The sequence below is a fragment of the Symphalangus syndactylus genome, chromosome 7 (genome assembly GCF_028878055.3).
Source record: "Symphalangus syndactylus isolate Jambi chromosome 7, NHGRI_mSymSyn1-v2.1_pri, whole genome shotgun sequence".
In the NCBI taxonomy this organism is placed as follows: Eukaryota; Metazoa; Chordata; class Mammalia; order Primates; family Hylobatidae; genus Symphalangus; species Symphalangus syndactylus.
The window spans coordinates 111,330,158-111,356,645 of NC_072429.2; the positions used below are offsets into that span (position 1 = coordinate 111,330,158).

General features: G+C 34.0%; 1 protein-coding gene across 3 annotated transcripts in view; it reads right to left on the reverse strand.

The window, feature by feature from the left end:
- CSMD3 (CUB and Sushi multiple domains 3) overlaps positions 1 to 26,488 on the reverse strand; it is a 1,218,611-nt gene that overhangs the window by 383,744 nt on the left and 808,379 nt on the right. For all 3 annotated transcript variants that reach the window (XM_055287089.2, XM_055287087.2, XM_055287086.2), the window contains 2 exons: positions 25,794 to 26,009; positions 23,920 to 24,108 (listed from right to left, as the gene is read on the reverse strand). In XM_055287089.2, coding sequence (XP_055143064.1) covers positions 23,920 to 24,108; positions 25,794 to 26,009 — 405 coding nt within the window. The remainder of the gene's footprint in view (positions 1 to 23,919; positions 24,109 to 25,793; positions 26,010 to 26,488) is intronic.

Genomic DNA, 26,488 nt, shown 5'->3' on the forward strand with positions numbered 1-26,488 from the left:
TTTTTTGGTTTGCTTGCTTAAATTTCTGTGAAGAAAAAGTGCTCTATAAAGCAAAAATGGAAAGGAGAAATCCTCTTGTGGTAGATTACATATATGGAGTTTTATTTTATATTAATTTAAATCATGCACATTTGAAATACCTTAATAATTAAAATATAAATTCTTTACATAAAGTTTCAATTTATGTAAATAACTCACTAAAAATAATAATCACATAATTTCAAAGATGTGAACCAAATTGGTTGTAAACCATGTTTATTCTGAAATGCCACATGGCCTTATACCTTCATTTTAACTGGAAATACCCTCCAGCCTTTGGCACACTACACTTTGCAACAGAAACACTATGGAGTGATTGTAGGTGATATTCTTTCATTCATCTCACAAATATTTATTGAGCATCTACTATGTACCAAACACTATGCTCTGTGCTAGAGATCCAGCCATAAAAAAAAGAGCAAGAAAGATAAATAATAACTGCTTTTTTCATGATGTATCTAGTCTCCTGAGCAGATAAGATAATAAACAAATATAGAAAAACAGATTAGGCCAGGCATGGTGGCTCATGACTGTAATCCCAGCACTTTGGGAGTCCAAGGTCAGAGGATTGCTTGAGGCCTAGAGTTAGAGACCAAACTGTACAACAAAGCAAAACTTTGTCTGTAGAATTTTGTTTTTATTTTAAAACATTGGTAGATTAAACAATAAGTCAGATGGTTGTATGTGCTAAGGAGAATAAGCAAATTAGAAAAGGAGGATAGAAAGTATTGAGGGGATATTCATTAAAAGTCACTTTTTAGCAGAGAACTGAAGGAAGTAAATGGGCAACTATGAAGATATTTGGGAAAAAGCATTGCAGGCAGAGGGAATAGCAAATACAGGGCAGGAGGATGTGCTTGGCCTATTGGGGGAAATGGCAAGGGGAACAGTGCAGCTGGAGTGCCCTAATTGCCATGGTAGCAAACTCACCACTCCATTTCCACTTTTGCTCCCCAGTCTATTTGCAACTTAGAGCCTGAATGAGCCTTTAATGACATATATTCTAGGATCACTATATGTTTGTCCCTTTGACAAGCCTTTGCTCAGAATCCTTTAATGGCTTTCCATCTTATTCTGAGTAAAACCAAAGTCTTTGTAATGGCCCAGAGAACCCTACCTGGTATACTGTTACCTCTCTGCCCTCACCCCATCTTTTTATCCTCTTTACTCATTCAACTTTCAATGTCCCCCACTCCCAGGGCTGTTTCCCCAACACACAAATATATATACAGTAACAAACCACTTCAGGATGAATTGAATACTTCTATTAGAGAGGTTCTGTGTATCTCTTCCATCTAGAGCTTTTTATTTTTAGAATTTCTTTTATTAGACTTACAAGTAACCATTTCCTCTTAAAATAAAGTATTTAAACCAAGAACTATACAAAGTTAGATACTGAATTTTAATTTTTAGTTTAAATCCCGTGTTCTATTCTCCTCTCAGGGATCTGTTATCAGGATTGGAATTTGAATATTTCAAAAACCTCTTAAAAACTAGTTTAGTACATAAATGCTACCTTTTACACTGGCTGGTAATTCAATTTCAGATACCGTGTTTAAGTTTTTGAACTACTCTACCGTTGTTTTTATGGTCTAGCATAAAAATTGGAGTTGCTGAGTTAGTTTCCTAAACTTATCCATTAGATATTGAGACAACTGTAGACATAACAAGAAAACCATCTGTACTCATATTTTCTAGGGCTAGAAAATAACAACTGGTCTTACAGAATACACAATTTAAAGTTTGTACCTAGTTTGAAAAGAATATAGAACCAATGACAATTTTTATGTCTGTATTTCGTGAACAAATTTTGAGCTAAACTTGGAAAGTAATAAAATCTCCCTCTCCTTCCATTTAGATCATGCAAAATGTAGCATATCAAATTCTACCATAAAATGCATGAACTTGAACTGTCAGAATGCATAGTGGATGAGACTAATTTAGGAGCTTTGAACCATAACAGTATAGCATTTGACAAAAGTTGAACAAATATGGGCTCTTGTTCCCAAGAGTTAACCTAGCTACAGAACCTAAACACATTTTCCAAAATGTCTTTTTAAATGTCCATAGAGTAGTCATGATATTACTGAACCTGCAAATTTTAATTGAGAGTGTTTTTAATCTTTCCAGATAGTTAAGATAGCACAGTAATTGGTACCTAGAAGCATGCAGAAATCTACTTTGGCCCAAAGCAAAAAAGTTCAAATAAATGATTTTTACAGTCATGTTGGACAACATATAGAATATGCCTACATCATGAAATTTAACCGATAATATAACTACTAGCTGCAATTCTATAGTAGGCTGTCACCAAACATGGCTCCTAAAGACAGACAAAACTATAACCTATATACTATAAACCATATGAAAAAAGAGTTCTGGTATTCTGGAGCAGTTTTGTGGGCATATGTCTGTTGTCCCTTGGGATAGTGGAGATGCTATAGCCAAAATGTAACAAAGGAACAGTGAAAATAGTATATTCTATTATAGAAATTCCATCTGTACAAGGAAATATTGATGTAAAATAAGTGTTGGTCATGCTTTCACCGAAAGGCTCCAACAACTTTTCTCTGGAATTGAGAAAAGAAAATCCCTTTCTTTGTTATTTAATTTGTAGAAGCAGATATTTCCGTGAACAGTGGCCATGAAGCTTCTTTGTGCCACCATCGAAATGGTAATGTTTGGGAACTTCACTTTCATTAACTACAGGTACAACTTAATACAGTAATTAAAAGTGACTCGAGTCAGAATACCTGGGTCCTCATCTAGGCTCTACCTATGTGACTTTGGGCAAGTTACATAATCTCAAGTGCCTTCATCTGTGAAATCAGTATAATTACAGTGCCAAATTTATGGTTGCTGTGTAGATTAAATAAGTTAGCATGCATAATGGATTTGGAACAGAGTCGTATAACTGATAAGTACTCAAAAATGATATCTATTATTATCTCAGTTTATCTTCATGTATGACATAAGCATTTTTAGTGGTATTTTTATTTTAAAGATAAAGAAATATACATTTAATGACATCAACATATACAGCTTGAAAATTACATATATTGTGATCTTCGAACTGCACAGCACTTCAACCATGTAAGATAAATAAGCTACGGGCATTTATTGAATGCTTGAACTCAGAACATTATATTACTGAATTATGGCATTGTCAAGTAGTCAAGTAGTCCCTCACCAACAATCCAATGTCTAATCCAACCACAAGGGTCACAAATACAGCAAATGGAATGACTCACCACTCTTTCATGGATTTGGCTGGTAAGGTGACAACACATGGATTCAGACAGTTTATTACACAGACAAGAAACACAAGATCAGTGTAATGTCAGTTCCTTGAATTCTTTGTCCCCTGGGATGACACCAAACAGGCCAGATGGCAGATGGCATACAAAGAGGTACATAAAGCGGTAGTCCTGCCCAATCTCATTGGCAGCTGCAAGCATGTATATTGAAGGGAAGGAAAGGTCACTCTGTCATTGAGGAAATAACTCTGAATTACAGCCAAGCATTTTTAAAGGCTTATATAGAAGCCTGAAAACGTACCTTTAAGAGGGAAAATGTGTAAAGTCCTGTGTTCAACTGAAACTAGGGAGATGAATTGGAAAAGGCCTGGTGGCAATTCCACATTAGGCTGCTTGTCTCTCCTTATTACACAAGGAACCCCAGAACATTCTCTCAAGAATTGTGTCAGACTGAAAATGAGCCTCACTTATTTGACCTACGTGGAAATGTGCAAGGTCATCAGGACACTCATTGGATAGTGGAGCTGTTTCTCTATAGGCTTATCTTCCTTGACAAATTTCAGAGTAATGCATGTGCAAAATCTTCACAATAAAATAATATAGATTATGTATATTTAGGTAAATAATAGATTAATATTAAATGCAAACTTGATCTTCCATATCTCAACACAAAGAGAAAAGAATATTGATTTATAATTTTTTTCTTATTTGGGCAAAATATTGGCAATCTGTGGTGTAAAACATGCATACTTCTGGCCCAGGCCATTATTAAAATGGAGCAGATAAGTGCATGAATTAATGTTTAAAACACAAGTAAAATCTTTGTAATTTGGGGTAGATAATGTGTAAATACACCTAGGAGAAAACAAACCGAAATAGCTAAAAATATTCAGGCTCATTAGTAAAGCGCATGGCAGTTTCAAATCTGTAATTATCTCATTGAATAAAAGGTCTCCTTTCTTCTGTTGTTTATTCCACATTGATTCTTGAAAGTCTAAAACTAAAAATTTCAGATTATGTTAAGAAAGAAATTCCATGGCCAGTGGACATACAGGTTAACTATCTTTTGTCTGTTATGAGTCAAGTTCTAGTACGTTACCAGTCTTGCCCAGTTGATTTCAATGATTATGATTTTTACTATCTATCTTAATGTACATTGATAATTACTTTCTATTCCAAGCTTTCAGAATAATACATAATGCACAGAACAGAAATTATCCAAGATACTTCTCAATGTATATGTTTTTAACAAGCCATTTCCAAGTCTTCAATTTACGTACAAAGAAAACCTTTACATTTTCTTTCCTTCAATTCTCATATGTGTAGCTGCCAGTAGGATTGGACAGGGCAACTCCTTTATGTACCTCTTTGCATTCATGTATATACATAGAAGCAGAAGAAACTCCTGCCAGAAAAGGTAATGAAACCTGATATCCACCAGAATACAAGAGAGAGTTTAAGGCTATTAAAGAAAATTCTCTGGATTAAGATGAAAAATAGACCTCCAGGTTAAAATAAAATCACCTTAAAGATACTTTTTCCTGCATAAAATCATGGTATACAGTAAGATTTAGTGTGATTCATTCTTTGATCAAAGAATGGTTTTTGAGAGTAGAAGCCTTTCACATTGTAAAGGAATTAAACAGAAGACTTCCAATTCTTGTAGCTCTTAAGTTATCTCAAATTGAGAAATAACAATTAGGAACAGAAATAGAAAGAGAAAGAAAAAGGAATAGAAATGTGGTTATTAAGCCATAGTTAAGACAGAAGGCTTATATTTTAAGGACTGTACTGTTCCTTTGCAAGAAAAGAAGGCACAACTTTTTTGTAGGAGGAAACATCCTAAACCAGACTTACCAATGAAGTTTATCTTCACTGTATGCCTTGGATGCCTGGGTTCCTTCCAAGGAACAGTTCCTAATTTCACATTTTTAAAAAATTCTTCTTAGATAATGCCCCCAAATCATTTGAGCTTTAAGTACCACAAAGCCTAGCTCTGTCTCCAAAAGCAACTGTTCAATCAGGCCATCATGGAGTATAGACACATAAAATGTGGATTGGCAATGAGAAGGACCATAAAGAAAGTTGAAAATCTAGGCCAGAACAAAGACATTAACTGAAGTTATTTCTGGCTAAAGGCTTTATCAGTATCATAGAGAGGAGGGCTAATACTGAAACCACTCTCTATTTATGCCTGAATATATTATAAAATATATTCATGATTAAGCTAACTCCTATAATTACTTCTTTTGGGGCTTAATTCACTTCAAATAATTTTATAATTTACATTTTTATTTTTGTCCAGATCATCTTTTTATTAAAATTATTCATGTGAGTTATGATTTCTGATTCCACCACTTATCAATTGCATGACATTTTACTTAAACTACCTGTGCCTCAACTTCTGAAACTATACAGAGGACATTTGGAGAGTGTCTACCTAGGACTGCTATGAGGATGACATATATGTAAAATTTTAAGTCAGTGCTTGGTGTGTTAAGTGCTCAACAGCTGATATTATTACTTTTCCTGCTTTCTCTGAAGTTTTCTTAATTAGTGGCTATTCTCCCTCCCATACTCCATTTTCTACTGGGATGGAGGTGGGGTAGAATTGCTTATTGCTCATCACTGCTGTTAGGTAGACCATATTTCTTCCTTTATTTTTGACTCAGATCACATATTATCATACTGTACCTCTCCTGTTGCAGTCATCTAGTAGCTGCCTCATACCTTGACAGGATTTAAGCTCCAGGTTTATTGTCACTCTTTCAAAATGAAACTTCTGTCCCATTTTTGTTGCTTTCAATATATCCTATTCCATTCAGTCTCCCGCTTTTTAACAACTATTTCATACATTTTCTCTTCTCTAAGATTCAGTGTTTCCTTCTACATCCTTTCTCTCAGCTCATGATCCTGCTTCCTACTTCACAGAGAAAAGGAAAGTAATCAAAAAAGAACTTGCACCATATCGTCCCACAGACTTGCATCTGTGGCCACCTTCTCTGATTTTCTTCTCATGTGATCCATTATTTGGGCTGATCCATTTGTGTTCCGAAGGCCAGCTACTTAGCTTGCACATTGCTCTTGCCCACCCAAAAGCATCACTCTACTAATTGGGTATTCTCTTAAATAATCAATTTCTCTTGCTCACTGGATCATTTTCATCAGCATACAAACATGTATCTTTCTCCTATCTTAAAAAAAAAAAATCACTTTCGATCATGTGATCAAACAGCATCCATAATAGTGGGACATTAAGACATTATATAACACCCATGAGATGTAAAATGATGTTAAAGCATCACCCATGAAGGACTATGGTAGAAACAAACAACAAAAAAGTTCAATCAGAATCTAATCAAGGCTTTAGATTTAACTTGCTGATTACATAATAAGTAACCAGGGATGGAAGCGGAGTGGGGTTGGGAGCGGTGGTATAGTGACTCAAAATATTCAGTGTTACAAGAAGAAAGCCATCAGAAAAATCCAGAATGTGGAATATTCTACATGACAACTGGCCCAATATCCTCAACATGTCAGGTCATAGATAAAAAATACTAAAGAATTAGAACAAAAAGAGTACACTTGGATCTTGATTTAGCTCCTACTTTTGGAAAAACAAAGTAGCTTTGAAAGACATTTGGGGGAAATTTTTTGGAAATTTCAGTAGGAACTGTATGTTAAATTATTCTAAATGTGGTAACGGTACTATAATGATGTAGGAGAATGGCCTTATTTTGAAAATAGACATATTAAAATATTTTAGAGTGAAATATCTGATGTCTGTGTTAATGTATGTCCCAGCTGATAGACAAAATGAGTTCCCCATGGCTAATTGAGGCACTCGAAGTTAAAAGAGAACCAGTAGGCCATGGCTTGGTGAGAGAGCAGTCATGTACTTTGTATTCTCAAAGTAATGTTCTGAAAGTGTCACAGTACCCTCCTTTCTACAAATAAGCTAAACCAGTTCCTGTTGTCAGGGCCAACATAGATTGCAGATGGAAATTCATCAATTGACCACCAACAGACTTCCCGAGGCCAGCCAATAAAAAGAGATATGTGATGTCTTGCTTAAAGGCCATCCAGTCCAGACCCTGCATTTGATACCCCTCTCCTACTGCATCTTGCATTTTTTGCCTCTATAATTTCCTACTCCTTAATCCTGCCTGAGAGCACACCTTAATTTTGCACCAAAGGCTGCATTTCTCCAATTCGAGGATTGCTTTTAGAAAATAAAATTCTCCTTTCGCCTCCTCATATCTCATTGGTCTTTTGTTATCATCTGAAGCGTACTTTCAAATGTTACAGAAAATGTAACATAAAAACATAAATGGCAGGCCTGGTGCGGTCGCTCATGCCTATAATCCCAGCACTTTGGGAGGCCGAGGCGGGTGGATCACCTGAGGTTAGAGTTCAAGATCAGCCTGACCAACATGGAGAAACCCCGCCTCTACTGAAAATACAAAATTAGCCAGGCGTGGTGGCACATGCCTGTAACTCCAGCTACTCGGGAGACTGAGGCAGGAGAATCGCTTGAACCTGGGAGGTGGAGGTTGCGGTGAGCTGAGATCATGCCATTGCACTTCAGCCTGGGCAATAAGAGTGAAACTCCATCTCAAAAAATAAATTAATTAATATAAAAATAAAAATATATATGGCAAAATATCAATAATTGTTAAACCCAGATAGGAGGTGTACAGACATCCTCTGGCAACCTTGCTGCATATTTCACAAATTTTATAATAAAAAGTTAAAGGAAAAATCTCTATTAATTCAACTTTCCTCTCCAGCTAGCATTTCATTTCACTTCATTTCCTTCTTCTCAGCAAAATTCCTCAAAAGAGTTGTCTAGATTCACTGTCTGCAATTCTCCTCCCATTTTCTCAATCTCTCACTCTTACACTGAAACTGCCTTTATCAAGGTCACCAGTGGTTTCCTTGTGGCCATGTATATTTGCATTTTCAACATTTTAGCAGCATTTGTGGAAGGGATTATCCCTTACTCCTTGAAATCATTCCTATTTAGCCTCTAGGACGCCATTTTTTTAACTTGTTTTTCTCATATTTTACAGACTCCCTCTTCTCAGTCTCCTTTGCTGGCTCTTTCATATCTCCCAGATTTCTCAACATTGCTGAGCCCCAGGGCTTGGCTTCTTCTCAATTTAGACTTACTCTCTTGCTTATCTTATCCAATTTCTTGGCTTTCAAAAATATCTATATGCTAATATCCTATAACTTTTTCTCAAATATGGACTCTCTTATGATCTCCAGACTGTGTATTCAACTGGAATATGCCTCTGTCTGGAGCCTAAAAACCATGCCATAGGAGTAGTGAGTATTTCTCATTCTCTCTCTGTGGTACACTCAAAAGGAGATTGGCTCTTAGAAAGGTCTGAGGTCTGGCTAGGATATAAAAGCAGTAAAAGAACACATAAAAGAGGAGCTGTGTGAATTCCATTGGGAAACCAAATATTTGCGTCTGAATTGAAGATGTCTTAATTTATTCCAGGAATTGGGATCTTAATAGGGAATACCCGTTTCTGCATATAACTTAAACAAATTAAGGAGTATGTAATCAAACATTCTGAAGATCTTTAGCACCAATATTCTTCAATTCTCAAAAGTGTCCTCTCCTGTCCAATTTTACTGTTCTGCTCCATGATGTTATGTATGGGGTATTAGAACCCCTTCCTAACAGGTTTCCCTAGCTTCAGTAAAGCAAACTAAAGCTAGGGAAGCCTAAATTTGTTATTCATAATTATAAGTGACTGAAAGATGTTGTAAGATGTAAACTTAAACACGTTATTTCTTTGCTTAAAACACCGTAATGGATGTCCATCACTTTTTAAACAATGTACAATGTTCTCCAACATCAAAGTCCTGTTTGCCTTTCAATTTGTCCAGTCCTTATCTTGTTAGACCGAACAATGATGAATGCTGTGTTTTCAACGTCACATTTCTTGAAGACAAATTAGGCCTTCTAATTGGGTCTTATGCAAAATAATGAATTTAAGTTCATTCATGCTGAATTAATAGGGACTCTATAATGATGTAAAAGTAAGGCAATGAGCATTGCGTTATCTGGCACACGTAGCTACTTAAGCAACTTCTGTGTATCTCATTGGTCTCATTTGTATACTGGAGATGATGATGATAGTTTTTTGCATCATAGACTTGTTGAGAATACTGAATGGGTTGGTACATGCAAATCACTTAGCATAGTGCCTAATCATCATAAGAAATCAACATACTTAATAAATTTTCATTATATCTCCATTTTACAAACGAGAGTCAGAGGGGTTAACTATGTTTTTCAACTTGCCACAGTTTCTAAGTTATGAACAAGATTTGAACCTGGGGAGTTTTTCTCTCTGAGTCCATATGGACTATTACAGGGCTGCTGTTTATCACTATATCAATTCTAATAAAACATATACTCAGGCTTCTGAACAACATAGAAAAATGCATGAAATAAGACCTATTCATCATTGTAGAAAATGTGTCCTTCAAGGATTGATTAAAAAGCAGAAAATAAAGAAGTGTTTGCTCCACATTGACTATACCTACAATTGAACTGGGGATTCAAAAAAGAGCTGCAAAAAAGCCACTTAAGCCCGAAACAGATTTATAGACACATTAGTTTTACCTGTTTTACTAACGTTATTCACTTTGCCTAGTGGGCCTTTCTCTTTTCTATTTGGCAGAATCAAGCACATTTTCACAAATATGTCATTTTTGAGAAGCTGTTCCCTATCCTTCCAGAAAAAAAAAAAATCCCGCTTTGCTACATTATGCGTTTTATTCCTAATTCTCACATCATAGTGTCATACTTAGTCTTAGACATTTATTTTCCCTTACAATATAGTAGAACTTCTTTGATGAGAATATTTTATTCATTCTTATCTTTGCTACTCAACTCAGTGCTCATTAAATATTTGTTGAATTATATTGATTTAATTTTTGTTGAACAGTGGAATAGATAAATATATCAAATCCATCATGTATCTTAAAGAAATTGCTAATGTCTAGTTCATCTTTCCTATATCACCATCACCTAGCACAGCATGACAGTTGTTACTTAAACTCAGTTTGGTAAATTAATGAATAGATGAGTGAATAAATGAATGAAGGCTAAATTTCAAAAGGCTGAGTTTAGAGTATCCCAAATCTAGATGTTAAGAGAGCTTAATGAGAGTATCCTGATCTGTTAATATGAACAACACTTATTCATGGGAGAGGAGGGGACATACTCCTTTAAAAAGCGTAAGTAATAGATATTAAAAGTTTTTTGAAAATTTTTAATGCTACATTATCACCCATGCACAAAGAATAATTTTAATTTTAATGTTGTAAGAATATATTATAATATTCACTACAACTTAATCTTTTATTTTTATTTACATTTTATGTAGAATGCTTATAACTAGAAAGCAAGGTTTCTTAAAAGCTTTCCAAATTTGGCAATGACTTAAATATTGTAGAAATAAATATCCTGAAATTCAGTAAACAAATTCAAGAAAAGTTTCTTTGGCAAATTCTAGAACTTTATTTTTGGTCTATTTTAGTCTTCTTTTTTCATCCTGAAGAAAATAAAACTATATAATGTCCACTGAAAGGTGTATGCTGCTCAAAATGTTCATGCTGCTTGACTTCAAGTCATCATTACAATTCTGGACAATTCAAATAAACAAAGTATGAAGTAAGAACCTTAGCCATGAGATCTGGAAGACAGACAAATCTATTCTTTACATCTAGCTGTGACACTTATCATGAATCACTTCATCTCTCTGATCACTGCTTTTCCAATACGGAAACTAGAAAGATTAGTGACTACCTACTAAGATTATTGCAAGTAAGTGAGAGAAATACCATAAAGTACCAGGTGAGATACTTTTATGTAAATGAATAAAAGTACTAGCAAGGTACCACTATGTACATGCTGAACACTCAATAATGTTATTTCACTTCTTTCTCCCTTATAGCTTTTGGCAGACTACTAAAAGCCTGAAAATTCTCTAAAGATATGAGATATGATTTCCATATCTAGGGCACTTGGTTTTGACAAGCTAGACTCACAAATGGGGTGCTCATTAAGTCTAAGCAATTTACATGTAATCTTTATTTCTGCTTGTTTCTTTTTAGGTATTTATTTGTATATTTACTTGTTTGTTTTTGCTTTTATGAGAAAGGCATTGTAAGATCAATAAATACAATGCAATCAAATGACTATGTTGCAGGGGAGGGGATTCGAGAGAGAAAAAAAGAAAATATGATAAAGTCAATGACGATATCCTTGAAACTTTACCTGAGAAATCTGTAATGACATGTTAATATTTTTTTCCAAAGTCATAGGAAATTTGGGATAAGGTGGCATGCCCAGATTAGGCCCTAGTCAGTGGAGTTTAATTAAAAATTTTCCAAATTGAAAACTGGTATAACCTACTTTTCCTTTTATAGATACAAGGCAAGCCTTAGTTCAGTATTTTACACAAGCACATTACATCGAGTCATCTCAAATACATGATTTAACAAGTGAGAAATCATATTATATTACCAGAAAAACAAAGCAATGTCCGGAAAAAATGAAAATCAAACGTTTTTCAGGACAAAAAAGGCTCAGAATTTCTTTTAGAAAATAGTGATCAGATTCAATTGAGATTCCAATTTTATATGATATGAAAAGCTTAATATTTTATACCTGCAGCATTCTGTAGCAGATATAATAAAACATCAACTAGTTCAAATTCAAAAAGATATAGTAAAATGCGTGAAATAAAAGCTATCCATCACCTTTCGAAACACACTGTTTGTCGACTGATTAAAACACATGAAAAGAAATGTTACTTACACATTGAGCATACCAATAATTGAGCTGGGATTCAAAGAGTGCTACAAAGACAGTACTTGGGTACAATGCAGAGATGTAGAAAAATGGTTTACAGCCAGAAAAGTAGTTTGGGGGAGGTTAATAATCCCCTAACTCCTTTTGAAAAACACCTGCTTGAAGTGCAATATTTAAATTCTGCAAACAACTTCCTAAAGCTCTAAGTTCATTTGTCTCTATGTTTTCTCTGTAATTTACCTTGACATTTTTTATGATTACCAAGGATATTGTTTATTTAAGTAAGCACACAGTGTCTACCTGACCCATATGCTCCTTCTTGACTCTGGATTTAATTTACGATGCCTATTTTATAACATTATATTATTTCCACGGCAATTGTCTTGGTATAATAAACAAAGAATGACTTCAGCTGCTTTATCCCGCAGTGAAGGAGCTGGATTTGAGAAGGGTAAGTTTGAGGTAAAGACAAAATATCAAAAAAAAAAAGAAATGATAATGAAAAAATGAAATTCATTTTATCTCATACCAATAATATTTTTGTTAGGGACTGAATGCATTTACTAGGCAGAATAATGGCAGTCCTACTCTCTCATATTCAACCTAAGCCCACCCCTGTAGGTGCCACCAAAGCCAATTGGTCCCTTAGTATAATGCACTGTTACTAATTTATAGTCCTAGTTCGTTCCAATGTCCTTTTGTCTGTTTTCAAAGCCCTAGGTACATTTGAACCTATCTTAGCTAAGTGCATTATCAGATGACAAACAATAAAACCATTTATTAGAAATCAGCCTCTGTACTAATGGCATATATATTTTCTGCTATTATTTTTAATATTATAAGGCTAAAAGTAGAAATAATCTATATACACACATATACAGAACAAAAAGACACATGGATATTATTTAAAAAATGGAATTAGAACAAATTTTAAAATCTATTTACCTAATATGACAATGACCCTTGTTCCCAGTTTCAAAATAATTTTAGGTACTGTCAGTCTATTCCAACTTCAATTAAATCCTACCCTCTCCTGAGATATAACATCAAGATCTAATTCAGTTATAAGCAGCGATAACATTTAATTATCTTCTCCAGTTATCTACACTGCCAGATGATAGTATTTCCTGAGAACCACATATGTCACTGTTGTAAGCAAGAACCAGTTTGGGGATACATACAGAATATCGAACTACATTGACTTATTTAATGTTTTAATTCTTTAAGACTTATAGCAAAAAAATTGCTCCCAATCTAACTTGCTTTGAATAAAAATGCTGTTAATATATTTTCCTAGGGAAAATTGCTTAACCTCCCTGTGTCTCAGGGCCCTTATTCATAGCTCATAAGACCAAACCTAGCATATAGTAAACACACAGCAAATATTAGCTTTTATTATTACCTCAGGTAAAATATTCCTTATCTGGCACTAATACATACTAGGGACAAGTAACTTCATTAAGTAAAGACATATTAAGCTAAAAACCAAAATTAGTTTGTCTGATGGCAAAGTTGATGAATATCATACTTTCTAGGTTAATATTATAACATTTATTTTTGCTTTAAAGCGCTACTTTGACCTCTATTATAGTTTTTCTTTTTTTCCAGCATATTTTCCAATATGTCTAGGTTAAATTTCTTAGACATAGCCAAAGAAAAAGTATGCTCTAGGTATTTCTGAACTTGGGCAAATTCCAAAACTAGGAAGAGGTCACCCAGAGTTTAGACAAAGAGCAAGTTATTCTGGCACTTTCGTAATTCTTTCTGGTGTGAGAGTCTCACTCTTGCAATTGCTTCTAGGACATGACTCTCTGCAACATTGATTCCACACAACACTCCACTCTTTGTCTGTCTTCTGTAACTCAAACTCTCTTTTAAAAAGTCTGCGTCCTCTCTGTAATCCCCAAACCTATCTTCAAACTTTCCAATTAGCAGTCAAATTTTGGCTTGCAACAAGATCTATAGTCAGAGCATGAAGACATATATGGAGAATGAGGTATTTTTAGTAGTCTTCTATTTTAAATCCTCATAAAATTCAAAAATTTTTATCCAAAGAGATTTGAGATTTTAATAACATGAGAATCAATGAAAGGCTCCCTATGGGTGAATCGCCATATAGATAGGCCAGGGTCTACTCTGTTAAGTTGGTTGCTGATGATCACATGGTGAATTAACTTTATACTGTCTTCTGTTCAGAATGAGCACCTGTTACATTCCAAAGTTTATGGCAGACACACAGAAAGCATAAAGATAACTAAGATCCAGCCTCCACCTTCAAATGACTTACAGGTATCAGGTAAAATCGTCCTCATTCATGTGCCAGCTACAGTATAATAAAATAAATTCAGAAACTTATCTCCTAATGAGCTGACTGGCTGCGTTCTAAAAGAATGTCTGTAAATCTGTTTGTCTACAAATCCCAAGTGAATAAGAATTGAAGTTCACAGCCCACAATCTAATTTCATTAAATAGGACATGTGTATTGGTCCCTCGCAATCTTGTGGATACTATTTCTATCATGCACTTTTTTTACCTTACTTTTTTAACTCACTGAAAAAGTTTTTGAGTCAGCAATTTTCCCTGTTAAGCTCTGAATTTTACTGCATATTAGGGAAAGAATTATTCCACATACAGGTACAGAATTCATCATTTTCTCACCATATTCAATTGTTACAAATTTATCTTTTTGTTTCTATCAATCATAACTATAAGCCTCTTCTTAGTAGTCTTTTCAGGCATCTTAATTACTTGTTGGTTGGTTGGTTGGTTGGTTTACTTATTAGACTTGAGAGATTGTGTGTAAATAATCCCACAGCAAATGCATTATAGACTAAAGAACAGTGTGACAGCTGAGGTTGAAATGGCAATTATAGTCCTTAGGCAGAATTGACTCTATTTTCCTTTGGAGCACAGCTTTGTTCATGTAAATGAAAGTTAGTAAGTTGAAAACGTAGAAGTAAAGGAGTTTTGTAGATATTATATATTCATTTCTTTATCAACTCAACAAATTTACTGAAAGCTTTCTATATGCTAAACACTGTTGTAGATAAAAAGGCAATTCAATATAGCATGATGAAATCTAGAAAGGGGAAATATGGAAAAGCTCATGCAACTCATAGGAAGGACATCTAATGTACTCTTGGGAGGTCAAGGAGGGCTTACCAGAATGAGTAAATGAGGTGACTTTAAAGGATGAAGGGATTAGGCCAAATTATGTAGTGGAGATTGGGGGTAAGAGAGTAACATTCAGAATTTATCTTAAGGGCAATGGAGAACAATGGAAGATTTTAAGTAAGAGAGTGACATAATCAAATTTGCATCACAGGAGGTTCTTTCTGACTCCATAGTTCGGTTTAAGGAAAAAGGCACAAGAATGAAGATTAGAGTGCTGTTTAAACTATTACAGTAATAAGGTAGATAATGATAGATAATACTGTCTTGAACGATGGCAGGGTAATGGGAATGGAGCTCAACATTAAAAAGCAAATGCTGCTTCAGTGACTAAACAATGATTTCTGTGTTTTCTCACTGTGATTTTATTATTATTATTATTTTTTAGAGACAGCATCTTGCTCTGTTGCCCAGGCTGGAGTGTGGTGGCACCATCATAGCTCACTGCCCCCTTGAACTTCTGGGCTCAAGCTATCCTCTTGCCTCAACCTCCCCAGTGGCTGAGACAACAGTCACACACCACCATGCCTAGATAATTTTTTACAATTTTTTATAGAGAAGGGGTCTCATTATTTTGCTCAGGCTGGTCTTACTGTACTTTTAAACCCATATTCTTACAGATTAAAAAAATCATTTGTTTGCTTATGTAAACATAAGTGAGAATTTGGTCATTTGCATGCACTAGACCTCAATATAGCCTTAAAATCATAAAGTATAGAAAATGGTTGCCATGTTTTCAAGTGGCATGTAACATCTTGTGGCTATATTCCAGGATGCATATAGCCATGTAGAGAAATGTCAGTAGAAGACACTAAAGCCAGCTCATGAAAGGACTTAAGAAATTGTGACTTTATCCAGTGGGCAATGTCAAATTACTTAGTGTTTTACGCAGGGAATAGACAGATGATCTGGTCTTTCAAAGGATAACTGGTATGGTGGAAAGCCTTTAAGTTCAACCCCATGATACCTGTTTTTTTAGCAATTATGCCTTAAGCCAATCTCCTTCCCTTGAGTATAGGCAGGATCTATGGCTTTCTCCTCATCACTTACTGTATTATGTTACCTTCTATAAAACTTCATCTTCCTAGCAGATTCACCAGAGAGACTCTCCTTGCTGGCTTGATGAAGTAAGCAGCTGTATTGTAGAAGACCACATGGTAAGGAACTGTGGATGGAATTGAGCAAAGAATTGAAGCTTTCAGTTCCACAACTACAAGGAACTGATTGCTTCCAATATAACCATGTGACCTTGGAAGAGGACCCTGAACTCAGCCCTGGTTAACACATGAATTATAGTCTGTGGACCCTGAGAAGAGGGTCTAAACCATGCCCAGACTCTCAACCCATAGAAACCATGAGAAAGTAAATGTGTTGTATAAAGTCTCTAAATTTGTGGTAATCTATTACTCATCAATAAAAATCTAATACAATTAGTACAATATTGAAGATAAATTAGATGATGGAAAGCTAGAAACAGGAAGTCCAGCTAGGAAAAAAGAGGTAACACAATGAGATTATATATATAACTGCTAAAATATGAACATGAGAGTCAGAAAGAGTAAGTTTTAAGCTTTTTATCAAGTTATATAATTAATCATCTAGTCACATTATAAAATGGAATGATAATATCTTCTTAAATGGTTTGTATAAAGGATATGTGAAATGAAATATTTATACAGGGTTTAACACAATGCCTATAATGCATTATTATTCTTATGCTACTATGTTAATCTTTTTTTTTTTTTTTTTTTTTGAGACGGAGTCTTGCTCTTTCGCCCAGGCTGGAGTGCAGTGGCGCAATCTCGGCTCACTGCAAGCTCCGCGTCCCGGGTTCACACCATTCTCCTGCCTCAGCCTCTCCGAGTAGCTGGGACTACAGGCGCCCGCCACCACGCCCGGCTAATTTTTTGTATTTTTTAGTAGAGACGGGGTTTCACCGTGGTCTCGATCTCCTGACCTTGTGATCCGCCCGCTTCGGCCTCCCAAAGTGCTGGGATTACAAGCGTGAGCCACCGCGCCCGGCACTATGTTAATCTTTTTTGAGGACCAATGAGAGCTGGGCTAGGACAAAGGCAGTGAGAACAAAAATAGTGGTAAATTTGAGCAATATTTTTAGGTGGTAAGTCATAATGACTGCTCTGATATGGATAAAAAGAGAGGGAGGAAGGAGTGAAAGATAATACAATTTCTAGCTTGGATGATTGAATGAGAATGATTCCATAACTGAAATAAAGAGTGCAGAAAGAAAGGCTGATTTGGCTGAGGAGACAATGAGTTCTGTCTTGGCAGTGTAGAGTCAATGTGCTTGTGGGAGGACATCCATATGGAGAGGTCCAGTGTACTCAGAAGAGATTTGAGTATACGGTTAGATTTGCAGATGGTTGAGAATTATGTTACCAATAAACTACATCAGAATTTACACACACACACACACACACACACACACACACACACACACACACTCCTAATATTCTCTTTTGAAAAACATGAGAAATATTTCCTCTTAGTAATAAATACATTACGAGTTTAATAAATGGAGCCCAGGATGAAAAATTAGAGAAGAGGTAAAGGATCCTTTCTTCTTTCCCTAAAGGATCAATGACTAAGAAATGCCCAAATACAAAAGGGATGTTTAAGTTGATTAAGCTTGATAAGTCTGTTCAAGGGCCAGCAAACTATGGCTCCACAGCCATATGCAGATTTTCTTTTTGTAAATAAAGTTTTATTGGAACACAGCCACATCAATTCATTTATGTATTGTCTATTGTTGCTTTCACAATACAACAGCAGAGTTCAGTAATTGCAACTGAAACTATGTGGCCTCAAAGCCCTAAATATTTACTGAGGAGCACTTTACAGAAAAAGTTTGCCCACACCTGGTCTATTGTATAAAAAATGTTAGTCTTCTAACTTGAAAATTGTACATCAATAAATAAGGTAATAAAGGAATGTTGCTTGAAATGCCACAACACTCATCTAAGAATTACAAATCTTTGTTTCTGGTACATTTCTTTTATTTATTAATTGTAACATTTCTAAGCGGGCATTTTCTCAACTGCTAAAAAGGAATAACAACTCCTCTGCTTACTTCATAAGGTTGTGAGCAATAAACTCTTAAAAATCTAGATAGCATTGAACAAATATAAGTTAATATTTTAGATTTTTTTATATTGTTAAACCATGAAATCAATGCATTCAGTCCTAATCATACGAGAAAGAAGTAAATTTATATTTCTTTATATTAATCACTAGAGTACTTTTCTTCTATCTTAAAAAAAAAATTGGGTTAAATGGAACTCATACTGGCATCATCCTTTCCAGAAAAGAAAAATACAGATAATTAAGGCATTTGCTTAAATCAATCAGCTAATTAATGGTAGAATCTAAGATCAATCTAAGTCTCTTGATTTTTAATTTGCTTTCTATCAGGCCATATATCTGCAATGCTGACTAACTGGATACATCAGTCATATTTGATATACATGTGTGGGCATCTGATAGATACAATTTTAGTACAGAGAGCCTGGAGGTTAAGATAAAGTAAGTAGAATTTGTTTCAAGAGAAATTGCCTCTTCAAATGCACTTTATTCTTTCATATTTTGAATTTTTAATACATTTTCATTTTGGAATAGTTTTAGGTTCACGGAGAAGTTACAATGATACTACAGACAGTTCGCATATATGCTGCACGCCCAGTTTGCTCTCTTGTTAATATTCACTTTTAAACTAAGAAATAAATAACTATCATCATATATCATCTGAAAAGTCAAAAAAGTGAGAATATGTAGATGTGTAATATAGAGTTATCATTTTTCTCATTTGACTCATGATAAAGGCAAGATGTTGTTACTTGTCCAAGGTCAAATAAAAAAATCAATGACACATGAAATTCGAAACAGAAGAATATGTGTTAAATGGGGGATTATGAGGATGAATGAATTAATGTCTTTGAAATCACTTCAAAATATGTGGGCTTCTTAAAATATGTGGACTCCTGCCTAAAGACAAATCATTACTAATATTTAACTTGCTAATCTACTTTCCAAAACAACATGTTCTTTCATTAGCTCCTTGTTTATTTGCAACATGGCCTGGCTTGGTTCCTGGTATATTTGGATGCTGAGTGAAGACATGCAAGTTTTTCCTGATTTAAAAAGATAGCAACATAAATGACAGTGTTTTTGTAATGTAAACTTTAGAAAAAGAAATCATGTACTTGTATCTTAAACAAAAAAGGAAAGTGTTTCTTATTTTAATCAACTTATCAACTTACCTGTACTTTTTAATTTTTTATTTTTATTTTATTTGTTTATTTATTTATTTTTGCTGTTGGGTATTTGGTTGCCACTTAAAAAGGTGATCAGATAGGCCGGGCACGGTGGCTCACGCTTGTAATCCCAGCACTTTGGGAGGCCGAGGCAGGCGGATCACGAGGTCAGGAGATCGAGACCACGGTGAAACCCCGTCTCTACTAAAAATACAAAAAATTAGCCGGGCGTGGTGGCGGGCGCCTGTAGTCCCAGCTACTCGGAGAGGTTGAGGCAGGAGAATGGCATGAACCCCACAGGCGGAGCTTGCAGTGAGCCCAGATCGCGACACTGCACTCCAACCTGGGTGACAGAGCAAGACTCTGTCTCAAAAAAAAAAAAAAAAAAAAAAAAAAAAACGTGATCGGATATTCATTCCTGAGAAACATGGCTCTCCAGGAAAATCATTCAAATACAAAACATCTTAACTAAAGTATCATTTTTCCTGTTTTTAAAGTTTTTCCCAAAAAGTGAAGCATAATTACAGATATATAAATATCAATTTCAGAAAGTAAAACTTTCATCTTGATTACTAACTAGTAAACGAGATTTTGTGTATTGAGTGCTTAGCTACTAATAGCATAATAAAACTTTTCCTGTTATACTCAATTTCTGTCAAGATTCTTCTCCTGCTTCTACAAATTTCTCTGCATTTAAGCGACATCAGATAAATGGGCTATGGTTGAAGAAGTTTTCCTCTAGTTAAATAGAGGACAAGATACGAAGTTCTCTGAAGCCATGTATCAACTATAATGCAGGCCAGATTTCCTCCCCACTTTATCAAAGTCTCCAGTCAGAGACAATGGTGTGCTACTGTGGACCGTACACAGGACTTGGACTCAGAACACTGTGATAATCATGAATCTGCCCCTGGGTTTGTGTTCAACCTTGAGTAGTTTTACAGACATCACATCTCTACTGATAAGATAGTTGTATTAAACTTACTTTCACAATATTTGGGAGTTTTTGGAATGAGATATTACACGACAGAATTTTTCATAGATGTAAATGGCCATATTATGGTATTATTACATTTTAATATTTTGTTAAACTTTAAACTTAAATGCAGAGCTTATGTAGGGAATTGTTTATAGAAAAATTTTATTTATTCCTCATTCAACATCCAGAATAAGATAAATTTTGCCAAATTCTACCAAAAGAAATGAAGATACCAATCAACCTGTACACTAAATATTGAATCAAAATTTATATAAATAAAATGTAAACTAAGTTTCCAAAACTAGCTTTATCAGTTCCCTTACTGTCCAGAGTCAGATGCCTTATATAACATATATATACACAAATCATTTTAGTAAATGTTAATATTAGTTTCATACTTTATATGAAGTTTAAAACCTCATCTGGGGCTTGTTCTGGGAGTGTATCCATCATTTGTACCCTTGTGCCAGGAAAAGAATGTTCAGATTCCAAATAACTGAAACAGAAGCAAACTTTTGAAATACAACCTACTTATAATTTGGCTATTGTTAACCTAGGCTTTCTATGCAGTTGGCAATGCTGAAGACGAAATAATGATTTTTTTAAACAAATATGAAATAGAGAATTGGTGTTAGGATATATGAAGTAAAAAGTACAAAGAGGGTAAGAAGAAATAAAAGCTGTCCAAATAAACTAACATTCCTAAAAGTGGACATCTGCTCAGATGAATGGTTACAAATAACATGCATTTTATGTGAATAAAGACTAAAATATAGGAAAAAAATAAGAAATATATACATATGTGTGTTTAGAATCAGAAATTCAAGAAGGAACAAATTTGTTTTGAAGCATAAGCAAAGCAGTAAAGAAAAAAGTTCAAAAAAATTGGAGGAGTAACATTTTAAAAAACATTTCTTTTTAAAGGAATATTTCTCCCCATCCTGTAACTTAAACGTATGCCTACAGTGGAATTTATTAAGATCAATTGAATTAATTGTAAATTTTAATAAGCTTAAAAGCAAGCACAGCTAATTTGAAAATGGGTAGGGGGGGGGAATTCCCATGGCAATAACTTTGCTTTCTAAATTTGTAATTTTCTCAGGGTAATTTTCTTTCATCCTTCCCATTAAAGATTTGGGCACGAATAAACCAGTCTCAAAGAAATACCTTAATAAAACAAAATTAACTCAATGTTAGATTTTTGCAATGTCAGGTTTTCATAAATCCATTTATTAAAGTATATCATAAATATAAACTAAATTTTCAAAATGTACATGTAAACACTTTTTTTTTAACCTATGTAACAGCCTGGCATGTATTCGGTTACTCTGAGAGAAAATGTTAATTATCTGTGATAGATTCCTTCTAGAATCACGTTTCCCTAGACACTAGTGAGGTAATAATTGGCCTTTGGAATGAAACAGATCACTACAAAAATCATAGTGCTACCTCTTACAAACTTGATGATCTTGGGCAAGTTATTTAGCATCTCTAAGGCTCAGGCTTCTTCTAATGAAAAATGGAAGAGATAATAATATCAGGATTTTAGTAAGGATTAAATGAGATGACTTTACATAAAAGAGCCTAGCAGGTCCTCATAATGTTAGTGTTTTATAAAATGGAATTATTTCCTACTGTAATTGATTTTATAAACTAAGTTGACAGGCTGGAGAGACAGCAGATTATACTCAAAACAATTAGTTAAAATAAAATTTAAATTTGGAATGCTTCCTATATTCCAGGGATTGTGCCAGGTGTCTGATTTATATGACTAATTTCTTTTAATCCTCATAACTAACTCATAACAATGAGTTAGGTGCTACACTTGTAACCATTTTGCTGATGAGAAAAATGAAGTTGAGAAAAGTGAATTGGCCAAATATCAAATGGTCAGGCACTCTGTAGCCCTCACTTGGACTATTCCAAAGGTTTCATTAATTACCTTCAAAAACAGTCACAAAAATGAAAATTGGCATAATGAAGTACAGGAATTTCAAATGTGGCAGTAAGCAGTAGCAGTAGTAACAACAAAATGTCCTTAAAAAAAAAAAATGCACCCTGCATAGCTCCTGGAAAAGATGCCCTGAGAGTATGATTACTTATCACCTCCCAACTTCAAGCCTCTATGGTTGCTTGTGCCATTTCTATAAAAATCTGTGATTTTAAAGAGAAATTTCATCTGTTATGTATCTTGAAAACAATCTCATTACAATAAAAGACTTCAGACCCACATTAACTTGGATGATCATATTTTTTGGCTTGATTTGTGGTTCCACAGAAATTCCCACATTCTATATATTGGACAATATATTGAATGAGGCAAAAAGGATATCACTTCTTCATTCTCATTTCAACCTGCGGGGCATTTTGTATCCATAGTAAAGAGCAGGGGCTTAAACCACATTTCAAATCTCTACTAATTTTCCTGATTTTGTAGCATATTATAACTTACACAGATTTGTGACCCATAATTAGATTTATAATTAATCAAATTAAGTGCTTGTGATAATTTTCAATAGCTTTATAAAATAATTATAAAATGGCCATTTGAATCTTATTCTGTCATAAGATGTACTGATATAATCACTAAACAGCAAGAAGTTCTTGCCTTCATATTTTCTAATTTAAAGAGGGAATGATTTAAGTCTTAATGAAAAGCCCTTTTTACTACTGAACATTTTTTTCCTTTTATCAGTCAATATATTTACTTCCAAAGATTGAGATGGTGACTTCACGCTTCCAATACTTTAATTATAGTTATTTTTATTTCACGACATGAATGAATAGCTTTCTTAATTTACCTATCAAATATTGAGCCAATAAATTCATTGAGAGCCCTTAAATTAGTTATCTATTCTTCATTTGGCACTTTCTCTTGTAATCATCTTTTATGCATGTTAATTTTAAGTTACAAAATATTGTCAAAACCTTAGTCAGAATATACTATCAATAGAACACAAGAATTCTATTTTATGTGAGCTCTCAAAATATGATTCTATTTCTATCCTTCATCTATCTATCTATCTATCTATCTATCTATCTATCTATCTATCTATATCATCTATCTCCATATATCTATGTGTCTATCATCTATCTATCTATCTATCTATCTATCTATCTATCTATCTATCTAATTTGTTTCTTATCCCTATCTAAAAACAAATTTATAAGCATGGTTTCTTGAATGGAGCAGTAGAGAAGTTAATTCAGTTACACCAGATTGCCAAATAGAAAAAAAGTTGAAATAACTAATGTGAAATAAATGCAGAAATTCAACAGATTATAAAGAACGAAGGGTGTAACCATGCAACTCCATGGACAGTGACTACACATACAAGCAAATGAAAGCAGCTGACCACGTACCCACACACCTTGGCAGAGGTGCACTCCACACTCGTCGGCCACCACCAAGACAGATGATCTCTGATGTTCCTTCCAGTCGATAACCCGATGAGCATGAGAAGGTCAGAGTGTCACCAACCCCAAAGTTGAACCCGATTCGACTACCATACTGAGGAATGCCAGGATCTTCACAAGGTTCAAGGTTATATTCTGTAAATTAGAGAGAAAAATTTCCCCGTGGGGGAGGAAAGGACAAAGAAAATGACAGTGGTTACTTTTAAGGGTATATTCCTATTGTTTTTAGAACCTAGTCATATGTTTAGAAGTGACTATATGAATAGCTATCAGAACATACAAATGGCACACATACGTTTCTTCTTTTGTGAAATAGCTAATAACTTGATAAATATTTGTATGTGTGGTATTCAATATAGATGAGAAAATATCACCTTCTGAGTAATAGATTAAAAAATAGCTATTTATCTTATTGTTTTTTTCTGCATTAGAAACATTTTTATTTCATATATTTTTGACTTATGGCATAAGAACTGCATATTTTCAAACACAAAATAACATTTGAAATGAAATCATTTGCACTTTTGAAATGCTTTTGCTTAATATTTTACATTTAAATGATAAAGGCCCTTCTGCTTCTTGTATACAAGTTCAATTAATGCATATTCTGAAAAACACATGACTTGAGATGCAATGGTTTATGTGTGACTGAAGTAACCACACATTGAAAACTATTATATTATGGATTTTAACAGGAACTTTTCCCCAGGCAATAAATGAACATTATGAAAACGAACAACTAAACAGTCTTCAGGGTATGAAACAGTAGAGTTGATTAAACATTATAATTTATATACAGTCCTAAGAAGAAGTAGCTTATCTAAAAATATTCCTAGAGTAGTTACTGTGTAATTACAATAAAGAACAAGAGGCATTGCTTCATGTTGATTAGCTAATATTTTATGCTTTAAAAAAATTACTTGGACTTTTTTTAACATTCTAGGCTATGTTCATTTACTATTCACGATAAAATACTTTCATGATTTTAGCATCCAAACATTTCCATCCAAAGACTAAAATAGCTGTTTAAGAACAAGGTTAGTGCTTGTATAATTTTAATGTTAGCAAGTTGGCATAAGATTTACTTATTAATTTGTGTCTGTATTAAGAAATAGCTAGTTGTGTTCATTCAAATGGAAAGTACAACTCTAAGTGGTGGGAATATACATTTTATTCTCTTTGGTCTCATACATTTTTTTCCCCCTGTAATCTAAGTAATACTATTGTCTATAAGTGAGGTTATACTAGAAGAAAGGAGTAACTATGTTAATTTGATTATAGATTATCTAATTCCAGAATAAATTATTATTTATTAATTATAATATATAATTAAAACATATAATTTATTATTAATTAAGATCATTAATTCTGGCCTGTTGACTATGCCTTCTATGCATTTTCCTAGACACATAAAACAAGGAAATCACTGGATTAATTCTCATTTCATTTTTGAGTTTAACTGAAACTTTAAAATATATATTTTAATTTTTATTTTGTGTTTACTAGGCATTTTAGCTAGTTTTGACCTCTGTTAGAATTTTGCAGGATTGGAAATTAAAGATATGTAATTATTGTACTTCCAGTAGATTTATAGCAAATTGATTTTTGCTTTTTCCCTTATTTATTACTAGAGATAATCTTCACTGTATTCCAAGCTTTCCTTAAAACTTGACACATATTACTTTGCTTTCTTCTTTTTAAAATTTTTCTTCTTTCCAGCTATTTTTCACTGTTTTATCATCAGTTATGCTCATATCTTCAAAAATTGCTTTTTAAAAAGTTACTGAATGAACCCTTTTGTTTTTTGTTTATTTTCTCACCAGAGAATGTAATGTTAAATCCTTCATATGATATTGAAAAATCTGAAATGAAACGCAATTGAGCCCTGAAATTTCCATAGAGACCAGCATTGATTGTTGGAGGAAGATCTGAACCAGTCAGGCGTGCCAGTGGTTGGGTAAAACTGCCATTCTCTGTGATCAGTAAGTAGTCATGATGGTCTTCCAAATGAAAAGTGTGGAAGTTGAACTGCACACCTATTAAGAAAAATAGAAACATTGAATTTACAGATAGATCAGTAAAACACAGAGAGTTACTGTCAAACTATTAGCCAGAACTTTACTTATAACTAAATTTTCTGAAAATGAGAGGCATTGCTATAAAATATTCCAAATATATGTTATATTATTCTTTTTGTGTGTGTTTTTCCTTGAGGTTCATTATAAGAGATATAATGAGTCATGTCTTGGAAACTGCTTGAAAATACAATTTAAAAATCAATGCCTGGAAAAAAAATTACCTGGTTTTCTGAAAACTTCAAGAGAAATACATATCTTTTGTTTATAATAGAGGTGCAACTTCCTGGCAAATACTGCGCATGCCTCCATTTTCTTCTCCAATCCCTTCAACCAACATAAAAGCAATGCTTAATATTATAGCACTTAACTTCCAAACATGCTTGTTTATTTTAGAAGAGAAATATAAAACAGGCATAGGGAATGCCATTTGTTAGATG